The sequence below is a fragment of the Grammomys surdaster genome, unplaced genomic scaffold, assembly GCF_004785775.1.
Source record: "Grammomys surdaster isolate TR1022 unplaced genomic scaffold, NIH_TR_1.0 126185, whole genome shotgun sequence".
NCBI classification, from domain to species: Eukaryota; Metazoa; Chordata; class Mammalia; order Rodentia; family Muridae; genus Grammomys; species Grammomys surdaster.
Window position 1 is genome coordinate 3,567,040 of NW_021620991.1, and position 13,203 is coordinate 3,580,242.

A 13,203-nucleotide genomic window follows, 5' to 3' on the forward strand; every position below is an offset into this window, starting at 1 on the left:
ACCCACAACAGTCCCACAGTGACGGCGACCACACACACAACAGCCTCTCAGTGACAGCACAGCACACACACAACAGCCTCAGTGACAGTGACCATACCCACAACAGCCTCACAGTGACAGCTCAGCACACACTCAACAGCCTCACAGTGACAGCACACATCAGGTAACACTAGATTTTGCTCTTTCAGGATATTGCCAAATCCTAGGGTTGGAGATGTGGTTCAGTTTGGAGGGCCTGCCAACATGTCCAAGACCCTGGTTAAATGGCATGTACTACACCTACACACACCTACACACCCACCCACCCACCCATCCACACACAAATGCAATCTCCATCGGAAAGCCTGCCTTGACACAGTCTTCTAACCACCAGGAATCCTAAAGATTCCTAGCACTAGCCAGCAGCCCCAGAAGCCCCACCTTCATGCTCTCACTGGCCAGCAGCCCCAGAAGCCCCGCCTCTGTGCTCTCACTAAGAACCACTCTCCTTTAAAGGTATAGCCATGGTAGACCTGAAAATCTTAACAGGATTATTCCCTTTTGTTTACAGGGCTTCAGAATGTCCTATAAGCTGGCCTTGAACCCATGATGCCCGTCTCTGCCTCCCCAGTGCTGGGATGATCTGCAAGAGCCACCGTGACCAGCTCGGGACTCACACCCCAGCAAAGCAGCTGGCCGCTGCGGGGCGGCACTCCTTACAAGTGGTTCTGTACTCACCTGTTTTTTTCATTTTTACTACTTAAGAATTCGGAGTGAACAGACAGCACTGTATGTCCAGTGAAGACTGGAAGTGGACTAGACTCTTTCTCTTCATCAGTAAACTCCAAATTGTCTCCAAATTCTGGAATTTCAAAACCTCGGTATCTTCTGACCTTGCTTTTTGTATACAGGCCATCTGTGAGCTCTACGAACTCGGAGGTGAGAACCGGCATTAACTTATCCCGATCAGAAGACAGCTGAACAACGTAGTTGGGAGACAGCACTCGGATCAGGTCAACAAGCAGCAGCAGCCCGTCATCTGTGAGGGAAGAGATCCCATGGGCACAGGTAAAGCAATACAGAGAAGCCGGGGCCAGGCAGCAAGTGCACATCTGTCACGGTCTCCTGCCCCCTTCTGGCTTCCACAGGCACTGCATGCAGTGTTTGACAGACTAGAAAAATCAATTAAAAAACAACCAAGAGCCAAGCAGTGGCAGTGCATGCCAGAGACCGGGTGGATCTGAGCTGGAGGCCAGCCTGGTCTACAGAGCAAGTTCCAGGATATCCAGAGCTACACAGAGAAAGCCTGCTTCGAAAAACCAAAAATAAATAAATAAATAAATAAATAAAGTGAAACGTAAAAATATCAATTGGTTTTCCCTTCTAGTCCCTGCTCCTGGAATGATGGACTGAGACTATTTATTAACAAGTGCCTTGGCCACAGCTTTGGCTCGTTCAATGACTAGCTCATAACTTATTTAACCCAGTCACACTAGTTTTCACTTCTCCTCAGTCCCAGCCTGTTTCTTCCTCAGCATCTCCCTGAATCTCTTGCATTTTTCACTACTTCCCAGAATCTCCTCTCTTCCTGCCAGTGTCCCACCTCCTAATTCCTGCCTCAGCTCATTGGCCATTGGCTTTTTTATTGTCAGGTACCATTTATAAGAGATCCTCTCTACAGAATAGGCAACAGTCCACAAGCCCCACAGTTGGAGCTGTGGCTCTGAATGCCAGGAGGTCCTGGGTTTGGTCCTCAGCACCACATAAGATGGACAGCCATGACAAACGCCTACATCCTTGGCCCTGGGGCTCGCGCGCAGTAGGATCAGACACTCAGGGCTATTCCCAGCTACAAGGTGCCCATGCTCGCCCTCACCTAACACTACGGTCCACATGTGCGGAAATCCATCCACAGCACACACCGTCATCGCGCCCATCTGTGCAGTGCTCATGGCTGCTGCCTGCATGACCGACCACACACGTACACGGCTTACCTGACACCCAACCCATCGTGTTGATGACAAGTGGAAATTCTCTCTTGTAATCTCTGAACACGTACTTTACTGTCTCAATGTAATTCTCATAGTCATTGTGACAGTTCATCTTCCCCAAATACACCATCTTCTGTGGCTTCCTCTGGTGGGTGTAAGGTGGTCCTAGGAAATGAGAGCAGGAGCAGTTAGTAACCAAGCACTTGCCTGAGACACAGCAGCACCCTAGGGCAGTGTTCTCCATGTTCTTAGTGCTGCAACCCTTTAATGCAGTTCCTCACCTTGGAGGTGACCCGCCACCATAAACCTATTTTTGTTGCTATTAGTCGTCATGTGAGTATCTACTGCGCAACACTGTGGAGGTCATGGCCCACGGGTTGAGCACCACTGCCCTTGGGGTTCCATTTCCAGCACAGCCAAGCCAGAGTAACCATGCCATGGCCAAAAAGCAGTGACCAGGATTCTGTGTCCCTGCCAAACCTGACAAAGATATTATGAATTCTCCAACCACCAAGAATATCCCCAATTTAATCTATTGTAAGTGGATTCCAACCATGTTCTGACATGGCTATATTTGTTCCAGGTTCTTGGGATACAACAATGAACCTTTTAGGGCACCTTTTTCTTTTTTTTTTTTTTTGGTTTTTTTTTTTTTTTTTTGGTTTTTTTTTTCGAGACAGGGTTTCTCTGTGTAGCCCTGGCTGTCCTGGAACTCACTCTGTAGACCAGGCTGGCCTCGAACTCTCGAACTCAGAGATCCACCTGCCTCTGCCTCCCAAGTGCTGGGATTAAAGGCGTGCGCCACCACCGCCCGGCTTTAGGGCACCTTTTAATGGCTTACAGACTGTTGATAATTTTAAAAATGACCTTTAATAACCTCTTGCTAAGTGGTGGTACAGACTTTTATTTTTAAAGATTTATTTATTTACGTGAGTACACTGTAGCTGTCTTCAGACACACCAGAAGAGAGCACTGGATCCTATTACAGATGGTTGTGAGCCACCACATGTGTGTTGGGAATTGAACTCAGGACCCCTGGAAGAACAGTCAGCACTCTTACTGGCTGAGCCATCTCTCCAGCCCCTGATACATACTGTTAATCCCAGCATTTGGGAGGCAAGGCAGCTGCAACTCTGTGACTTGCAAGACAGCAAGTTCCAGGCATGCCAGAGGTATACAGTGAGGACTCCAAGCCCCAAAAAGGAAAGACCAAAAGAAAAAGCCAGAGCTCGGCCTTGGTGGAAGGAACATCACCACTCTCATAGAGGAGCTGAGTTTGTTTCCAATATCCAGGACCAAGAGGTTGGTAATCAACTCTCTTCCAGCTTCAGGGGACTACGAGATCCTCTTCTGCCTACAAGGAAGGGCACCTGCACGCATGTGCTCACAACTCCCTCCCTACAGATACATAAATCTGACAGACAGTACAGACCACTGAACAAAGCTAACGGCCAGTGTTCAGTTCCCAGAACCTACATGGTGGGAAGATCTAACTCCAACAATCTGTCATTAGATTTACACATGTATATGTGCCCAGACACTTGCACATTCAAAATAACTCCCATTCAAAATAAGCAAATAGAGCTGGAGAGATGGCTCAGAGGTTAAGAGCTCTGACTGCTCTTCCAGAGGTCCTGAATTCAATTCCCAGCAATCACGTGGTGGCTCATGACCATCTGTAATGGGATTCGATGCCCTCTTCTGGTGTGTCTGAAGAGAGCAACAGTGTACTCATACACATAGAATAAATTTTAAAAAGAAATAAGCAAGTATAAAATTTAAAAAGACAAAACAGTGTGCTGGACATGGTGGTGAACACTTTAATCCCAGCACTCAGGAGGCAGGTGAGTCTCTGTGAGGTCCAGGACCACCGGGAGGTAAACACATAGAGAAACCTTGCCTCAAAAACAGTTAAAACATAAAAGAATAAAAAAATTCAGGGACTTAGCCAGGCTGTGTTGGCACAGGCCTTTAATCCCAACACTCGGGAGGCACTCAGGCAGATCTCTAAGTTCAAGGCCAGCCTAGTCAACAGAGTGAGTTCCAGTACACCCAAGGCCACGCAAGTGGCCAATAGGCACTGTCACTATGAATACTCAAGAGGAAGGCACTCAGGGTTATTAGTCACGGGAACACAAAGCAAAACCCCTAACCCTGCTTCATACCTGCCTGGGGGTCTGTAATCAAAATACCCACCACTGGCAAGAACCAAGAGTTAGTTACTTTCATGTTATCTAGCAACTGCACCTCTAGGCCATGAAAGCTGGGTCTCCACTGTGTGCCTGTCCACTGTGCTTAAGGCAGGTACAGCCAAAAGAAAGCCCTCCCATGGTGGCTTCAGAGTCAGTGGGAAAGGTGCTGCCCATGCATCTGTACCCCAGCACTGTAGGAGAAGTGGGTGGGGAGCTGACCACCGCCTAAAAGCTTGCAGCCCAGCTAGTCCAGGATAGCGGTCCAGTAGCAGAAAACCAGGAGGCCCTGCCACCACAGCTGGAAGTAAAAACTCTTCAAAGACTACACACACACACACACACACACACACACACACACACACACACACACGCGCGCGCGCGCACACACCACGGAGCATATACACACCACACGTGCACCACTTACACCAAATGCATGCTCCACAGAGCGCGCACACACCACACACCCCAAATCAACACACCACAGAGCATGTACACACCACACGCACACCATGGAACACGTACATCCAAAAGCTGGATGGGCAAAAACACGTGCTGCACACACGTGACAGAAGGACACGCAGCCACGCAGAGGAATCTAGGGTTGTTTTTACCCACCAAGCTGTCCCCGGGGATGGAGTCTGACATGTTCTCTAACCTAGATCCGAGTAAACAGTCAGACTGAAGGATTCACTTACTGACTAAACAGGTACAGTCCCGGGGACAGAACCAGACTGAAGAGCAACTAAGAGAGTAGGGGAGATGGGGAGATGGCTCAGCAGCTGAGAGCACTGGCTGCTCTTCCAGAGGCTCTGGGCTCAATTCCCACATGACAGCTCACAACTATCTCTAACTCCTGTTACAGGGGATCCAACACTCTCCTAAAGACATACATGCAGGCAAAACACCAATCAATGTACAGAAGATTTCAAAAAATAATAAATTAGAGAGACAGATACACAAGACAAACAGACAGACATAATAAAAAATATCTAGGGGTCAGGCAGTACAGGCCTTCACCTGGGAGGCAGAGGCAGAAGGATCTCTGTGAGTTCAAGGCCAGCTTGGTTGGTCTACATAGTGAAATCCAGGACAGCCAGGGGTACACGGAGAAACCCTGTCTCAGCCACCCAGAGCCAGCTAGCTAGCCAGCCAGCCATATGGATATCTGGAGATTTAACAGCCCTGAACTATACACTCAGGAGAGGCTAAAGCTATTACATTCATTCTGCATATTTTAACACTCTAAAAAAGACATAGGAATTCTACTTGCATTCTGAAACAGGAAAGGACATTATAGGATAACTGGTGAATCCAGAAGAAAGCATCTGTAGACTGGTACTGGGTCAGGGCTTGTTTCTTACTGCAGACACACAGGTCACCTCGGATGCTATTAGGGTGACATGTGTTTGTAATTTGTATGTCGGCTCACAGAAGAGCACAAGCAGCTCTTTGTCTCAGTTTCATCTGTGTGCAACTCCAGTTCCAAGGGAGCCAATACCCCCAGACTTCCATGCAGGTGAACCAGCATGCACACCAAAGTTACTGTTACATACAATGCTTCCATCTCTTCAAGCACACGCGCTCAGGCTATGGAGGCCAGAGGCAGAGTGAGTCACTCTGCACACTTTTCATTTTATACAGAATTTTGCGAGTAGCATGTTAATACATACCCAGAAGTGGTTCTGTGATGTTAAGTAAAGAAATACAGCCAGGAGGCGTGAACTCTGTCTGCCCCAGGTCACATTCCAGATAGTCAACCGCGGGAATGCTGAAAATTGTGAGAGAGAAAGAGAGAGATCTGAGGCAGCCTTCCTCTGGGAGGATGTGTGACACCCAAGCATCATCATCCCCTGTGCCTTGTAGCTGCCCTACTCAACACGGCGAGGGCTGCAGTGTAGGCAAGGCCCTGTGCCATTCACAACACGCAAAGGATTCTATAAACTAACACAGGCTCAGTCCTGAGCTCAGGGGAACACCTAGACCAGTACAGAAGGAGACCAAGCATCCGTCTGCTGCAGATCAGAGTCAAGAGGGAGGGAGGAAGGCTACTGCACTGCAGAGCGCCATGGCCCAGCCGACAGCACAGAGAGCTAAACACATCCCCAACTCAAGTCTGTCCATCAAGCTGGGCATGGTGGCTTGCGGCTGTAATCATAGCCCTAGGGAGGCTGAGGCAGGAGAATCGCCAAGGCCAGATTGGTCTAGAGAGTGAGACCACACCTTAGAAGATCAAACAAAACCAAGCTTCTCCATCTGAATCTCACTTCATGCCCAGATGACCAATGAAAACACAAGCAAGCTTACCTATTTAATAACTGGTTAATCAGTATTCTATTGAACGTTGATTTTCCAATGTCACAAGCGCCACACAACAGGATGACAGGGCAGCCATCTACTTTTGCAGGTAAAACAAACAGTGAGCCCTGGTGTGAGCCAGTCCTCAGGACTCTAGTTCTGAGCAGTGACTGAGGCTGCGGGGACACAGGCATTTACAAGAGGCAGCACTCACCACAGGACACGCTGACCAACTCCTCCAGGGCACAGAGTCCGCTCTCACTCAAGCAGATGCCTTGCTTCCTCCTCTGCCTTCTGAGGCCAATTTTCCTCAAAGCTACAAACTCAGAATTAACCCGAGCAGGAATGTTCTGAAATATAACAACTGGAACTGTAAGGACAGTTTTTAACATACACTTGTTTGAACATACACTTGTTTGCTTCTAAGTTAATAAGCATCGTCTAGCTGTGAGTTACAAACAAGTAATACCCCAAATTCAACCCTCAGCACCCGTCCCACCAGCAGCGTCCTGCTCCTTCTCGAGGGCAAGTCTCTCCACAGCTCACACCCTGCTCAGGCTGCCCCCGCCTCTAGAGATAAGGAAGGCATGGAAACGTAGGAAAAGCTCCACAGAGAGAAAACAGAACCCAGGGCAGAAGCAAACTCATCTGAAAGTAAAGGCGTGTGTATTTCACTGATGCCTGCTGGGAGCAGACAGAAACTACAAAGGGCACATGCTTGCTGACAAGGAGGCATGGGTGAAAGCCGTCCACCATGCAGAGGAGAAGGGAAGAAGGAACCTCCCCCAAACACTTCTCCAGTAACCAGACTGCAGCGCAGTGGACTCAAAGAGGGCGTTCCTGTCCTGGGTGCCTCCTACTACTAGAGTTTCCTCTGAGAAGGATAAAAATGTAATCAAGAGTTGAAGACATGGCTTTGTGGCTAAGAGCGATTACTGATCTGCAGAAGACCACAGTTCGGTCCCCAGCACCCTTGTCAGACAGCTCCCAGTCAACTGTGCTCCACTCCAGGGAATCTGATGCCATCTGCTGGCCTCCTGGAATACGTGGCATTCACAGACATAGAAATGAAAACAAAAAACTCTCCAGAAAACAATCACACAAAGGGCTAGGGAGATGGCACAGTCATTAGGACCAGAGTTCAAATCCCCAGTGCCCATGAAGATCTAAGGAGATGTGGTCGGAAGCAGAGACGGGAACCCTGGGAAAAGCCTGTTAACTATCAGAACTGTAACTGGAGGGTCCCAGGTTCAGCAGCAGACCTTGTATACGAGTGGGGACAGCCTGAGGATAACACTCCACACTGAGTTCTGGCCTCCACACGCACACTCATGCACACCCTACACAAGCATCCAAACCCACACTCAAATAAAGTAAAAATTCAACCACACGAGCCACCGTAGAAGAATCTTATGTCTATAATCCCAGAACTCCAGGAGGCAAGAGGAATACAACTTGAGGCCTCTGGTACATAGTAACACTGTCTCCAAAACAACAATAAGTGTGTGTGTGTGTGTGTGTGTGTGTGTGTGTAGAGGTGGCCCAGAGGAGGACTTTTAGCTCTTCCAGAAGACTGAAGCTCTGTTCCCAGCATCCATGCTGAGTGGCCTGTAACTTTCTGTAACTTCAGTTCCAGAGGGATCCCACCCCTGTCCTCCACAGAAGATTTGCACACATCTGCACACACTCACGTAAACCACAATTCCAGAAGCCCATCCTCCGCTAACCACTTCACTTCACTCTCCTCTCACAGTAACTCTAGGCCTGGCGCTCTCGGCTCCACACCACCAACACTCCAGTGCTCAGGGACCATAAGAGGATTCTAGTGTGGGCCTGTCTCTCTCCTCCTTCGTCCTCTGCCTGAGGGGAAGGTTGTTGCATCGTTGTAATCTTTGCATGCACAGATCTATTAATTGATTGGTTTTTTGAGAAAAGGTCTCTGTAGTCTTGGCTGCCCCAAGTAGACTAAGCTGGCCTTGAATTCACAAGAGACCCTCCCACCTCTGCCTCCTGAGTACTGGGATTAAAGGTGTGCACCACCAGCCGGGCGGTGGTGGCACATGCCTGTAATCCCAGCGCTTGGGAGGCAGAGGCAGGCGGATTTCTGAGTTAGAGGCCAGCCTGGTCTACAGAGTGAGTTCCAGGACAGCCAGGGCTACACAGAGAAACCCTGTCTCAAAAAAAACTAAAAAAGAAAAAAAAAAAAAAAAAAGCATGCACTACCACACCAAGCTTAACATCAGCATTTAAAAGGTTGGGGACTACCAGAGTAGAAGAGCCTGTCTCAAAAAATAAACAAAAAAGCCGGGCAGTGGTGGCGCACGCCTTTAATCCCAGCACTTGGGAGGCAGAGGCAGGCGGATTTCTGAGTTCGAGGCCAGCCTGGTCTACAGAGTGAGTTCCAGGACAGCCAGGGCTAAACAGAGAAACCCTGTCTTGAAAAACCAAAAAAAAAAAAAAAAAAAAAAAAAAAATAAACAAAAAAAGGGAAGAGAAGCTTCCTACAAGGCTACCTTGAGAGGCATTTAATCCCAACACTCAGGTGGCAGAGACAGACCAGGCTAGCCTGGTCTACAGAGTGGAGTTCCAGGACAGTCAAAACTACACAGAGAAAATCCTGTCTCAAACAAAATAAATAAAAAAATTAATGAAAGAAAAGAGAAAATCAAAAAGAGAAAAAGAGAGCGCCTGCTGTTCTTGCAAGGACGGGGTGATCCTTAGCGCCACATGGAGGCACACACATGGTCCACATGCACATACACAGGCAAAATACTCATATACACACGGAACAATAAATCTAAAAAAATTATTTAAAGCCTGTTGGTGGTAGAGCACATCTTTAATTCCAGGACTTGGGAGGCAGAAGCAGGAGGGTCTCTGTGAGTTCAAGGCCAGCCAGGTCTACAGAGCTAGTTCTAGGATTGCCAGGGCTACACAGAGAAATCCTGTCTCAAAATAACTAACTAAATAGATAATGAAAGACAGACAGATAGATAAACAAAGTAAGAATAAAAACACCATTTAAATGAAAAAAATGCCTGGTAACCATGACCTGGGAGGCACAGACACAGACTGTGAATGTCACCCATCCAGCCTAGCACACTTGGCAAGCTTCAGGCCAGAGACTGTCTCAACAGACAGACAACTCCCGAGTAACAAAATGGCTACTACACACATGAACATACACACACACCCTGCACATACATTCACAACACACACACAAAGCTGTTTGTTCCTCCCAAGGCGTCAGGGTCTCAGGGGTGAGTCCAGGGGGGCTTCCTCCAAGCACTGTCACCTCTCCCTGTCTCCTCGCCTCTGTCATTCCACTGCTGTGTTCAGGAATTCGTTCACAACGGTGTTGCCGAGCTCTGCTCCATCACGCTCAGCCCCGAACCTTTTGCTTCATTTCAGACAATGTCTCATCCTTCTCAGCTCTTCAGTCTCTCTCTCTCTTCCTACCTCCCGACCTCATCATGAGGGCATCCCTCAGCAATCTACTGAAACCTTCATCTTTTCTCAGACTACCTTAGACTAGCAATGTCCCCAAAACTGGTCACTCCCCAGGCTCTTCTGTGACTTCTGTACCTTAACTTCCTCTGAAGTGACGCTGCCCGACCTCATATCCTCTTCTCTCAAGCTACACCAGCGTGCTTACGCGCGCGCTCTCTCTCTCCCCCTCACTCGTGTTCGATGCCCTCTGCTGCAGCTCCTGAATGCACAGCCCTACCCTCTTCTTCTAACAGCACACTCCCACACCTGCCTACCCGACACGTGCAACTGGACGTCTCTTTCCTTCTTCACAAAGAGGTGAGTTCTACTGGGCAATGAAACCCAGGAAGCAGAGGGAACACAACACGGTCAGGATAACCGTTCTGTAAGCGCCTACTGTAAGTGCATGCCATGCCGCATATGTGAGGTCAGAGGACGACACCCAGGAACGCTCCTCTCCTGCCATGGGTATCCAGGACGGAACCCACATCAGTCAGGCTGTTCAGCAAGTACCTTACCCATAATACATCTCTCACTCTAGACTGTCCCCTGCTAACACATGCGATTCTCCGGAACACGTACCCCACTCACAAGACAGAGGGGACGATCACTCCGAGAGAGGTCCCTACACAGCCATCCGGCTGACTGCTCTGATGCAAAAGATCAAGGAGCACTGGCTTTACCTCCTGCAGGAACACGTATGAGGAACACTTATAGGTCTTCAGGAAGTCCACGAAACGACTCTGCATCCGTTCCAGAATCAGAATAGAGCCCAGAGGAGGGAAATACCGTACTACCCAGTTTCTGTCATCTGCAAAGAAAGAGCAAGACACCTCAGCAGCAGCATCAATTCTGGATCCTGCAGGGTCTTGTCCCACCTGCTAAGTTCTAGGCTGTGTCGAGCATCACCGGTACAGCTGATGTTTCCACATCTGGGTAGGGACACATCATCAAGTGTGCCACCGACTAGCTTCAGCTTTAATACTTAAGACGGCCCCGTGAGGATCAAGAGCACAAAGTCCAGAACGTACTAAGCTCTTATAATCACTAGCCTTGATACAGGAAGATGAAGCCAATTACCGAGTTTCATGTAAGGCTTGAGCAGAGCCCGGATCTCCCTTCGGATCCCCCTTTCACTTTTCTCAGGTTCTGAGTATGGAACCACATTGATGGTCAGGTAGGAGTGGGTGTAGACAGAAAAGACATCTTGAGGAGGCTCGCCTTGTTTGATGATATGGCCGTATACTTCCAACTGGCCATAGATGCAAGTCACACGGCAGATCCCACTGAAAGTGAAACCCTAGCAGGAAAAGAAAAAAAAAAAAACATTACAGATACTGACACTAAAGGTAGAAGAAGTCTAACACCTTAACTTGCTACTTACCTATCAAAATCCTTTTTTTTCTTGAGTCAGGGCCTCAAGGCCCCGGCTGTCCTAGAACTGATCATGGAGAACAGGCTGTTCTTCAAATCATTAAAATCCAACCATCCCTGCATTCAGCGTGGTGTCACCACACCTGACAGGGGAACCCATTTCTAAGTATGGAACTACACAGCACTTGGGCCCACAAAGGCTGCTCACTGGATACAAGCAGTGGCTGCTCTACCAGAGAACCCGGGCTTGCTTCCGAACACCCATATGGTGACTCACAACCTTCTACAACTATGGTTTCAGAGGCTCCAATGCTCCGTAATAGCCTCTTCAAGCACTACATACGCATATGTGCTGAGTACAGAAATGGAGGCAGAGCACATTCAAAACAAAACAAAACGAACTACGCTGTACTAAGTAACAAACATCTGTCGGGCTTTTAACCTTACCCTAAACACAATACCTCCACTGCAGCTCCCAACACGCTCTCACACCCGATGCTCACAAAGGCTCACAGCATGCCCGAGTCTCCAATGCCAGAGTCCACGTCGGACTGCCTCCGTTTGACTGCTGGCTCTGCCTTGCTACTGTCTAACCTCTTGCAAGTTACTTACTTTGTCTTTCGGCCCATAAACACAAGAGAGAAATGGCAACTGTCACTCCCGTGAGAGATGGGGGTGTTAAATGGTTTCGAACGCTTGGAACGCTGGCGGCTTAAGTGCCAGTCAATCCGACTTTGCGAGTAGCTGGCAGACCTCCAGGCTCCGGAGCAGGAGGATGAGGATGGACCTGCATCCGACCTGCATCCCGAGGACAGGGGCGGGGACTGATCACCAACAGCGCCTCGCGGGCGACTCACCTCTCCGGGCGGCAGGATCAGCAGCACGCGGCCCGAGCCTAGGTCCCGTACGGGCTGGGAGATGTTCGCCGACACCCTTTCGACAGGGCGCTCGGACCAACTCTGGGACGTGGAGTGGTTCCGGGGATTGAGCAGGCTGCAGGGCCCGAGCTGGGTGCAGGGCGCGGGCGGGCCGCTCGGCGTGGGCTGGCTGCGGGGCGCCGGCCGGCTGCGGGCCCGGATTTTGCACTTTACCGCCACGTGCGCGCCGGCGGGGACACCCAGCTTCCATTCCCCGCCCAGCGCGTGTGCCCGCAGCAGCCGCCGTCGCAGGCGTCGCAGCTCGCCCCGGGTCAGGACCCCAAACCGGCGACGGCCCCGACGGCTGAGGAGGAGGTGGGGCCGGGCTTTGCGGACCCGCTGCCAGGACGAGCGGCTCGGAACCCGCCGGAGCATCACCTCCGACTCCGCCATACTTGGCCCGGAACCCCTCCGGCGGGACGATCTCGCGAGACCGCGTCGCCCCGCCCCCGGCGGAAGAGGTGCGGGACTGCTCGCGCCCCCTCCCGGCCGGCTTCTGCAGCACGTCGTCGGGGACTCCCGCCCTCAGCTGCCAGGGAGGCTTGGAGATGCCACCCAGGGCCACATTTACATTATGCAAAAACCCACCCTGGCCGGTTGGAGATCGGGAAGCCACCCCCGTGGATTTAACCACCAGGCCGCCTCTCAGGAAATCCACCTGGGATTTTTTTTTCTTCCTGCCGAAAAAAAAAAAAAACAACCCTCCAGGATTGGCATTTTAAACAAATTCGGTCCATTTGTCTATGGTGTGTTTGCATACATTTGTCTTCTGGCTGATGGGAACGATCCTGGGCAACAAGGTTAAACCACGATGATTAGCTCACACTTTGAATGTCTCAATACCGGGGTCAGCACCGCAAAGCTTGGTTTCAGGTTTACTGTGTTCCCTAACTCTTGCTGACATAAGTTCTCAGTACTATCAGTTATCCCTGTGAATGAGGTAGGAGGATCGCTTGAGCCCTGGAG

General features: G+C 49.9%; 1 protein-coding gene across 1 annotated transcript in view; it reads right to left on the bottom strand.

The window, feature by feature from the left end:
• The window catches only part of Nol9 (nucleolar protein 9), an 18,749-nt gene extending 6,091 nt beyond the window's left edge, over nt 1–12,658 (bottom strand). The window contains exons 1-8 of the mRNA XM_028757995.1: nt 12,178–12,658; nt 11,027–11,246; nt 10,630–10,757; nt 6,672–6,807; nt 6,467–6,554; nt 5,833–5,930; nt 1,974–2,135; nt 718–1,018 (exon numbers count right to left, since the gene is read on the bottom strand). Coding sequence (XP_028613828.1) covers nt 718–1,018; nt 1,974–2,135; nt 5,833–5,930; nt 6,467–6,554; nt 6,672–6,807; nt 10,630–10,757; nt 11,027–11,246; nt 12,178–12,630 — 1,586 coding nt within the window. The 5' untranslated portion in view covers nt 12,631–12,658. The remainder of the gene's footprint in view (nt 1–717; nt 1,019–1,973; nt 2,136–5,832; nt 5,931–6,466; nt 6,555–6,671; nt 6,808–10,629; nt 10,758–11,026; nt 11,247–12,177) is intronic.
• Between the last annotated feature and the right edge of the window lie 545 nt (nt 12,659–13,203).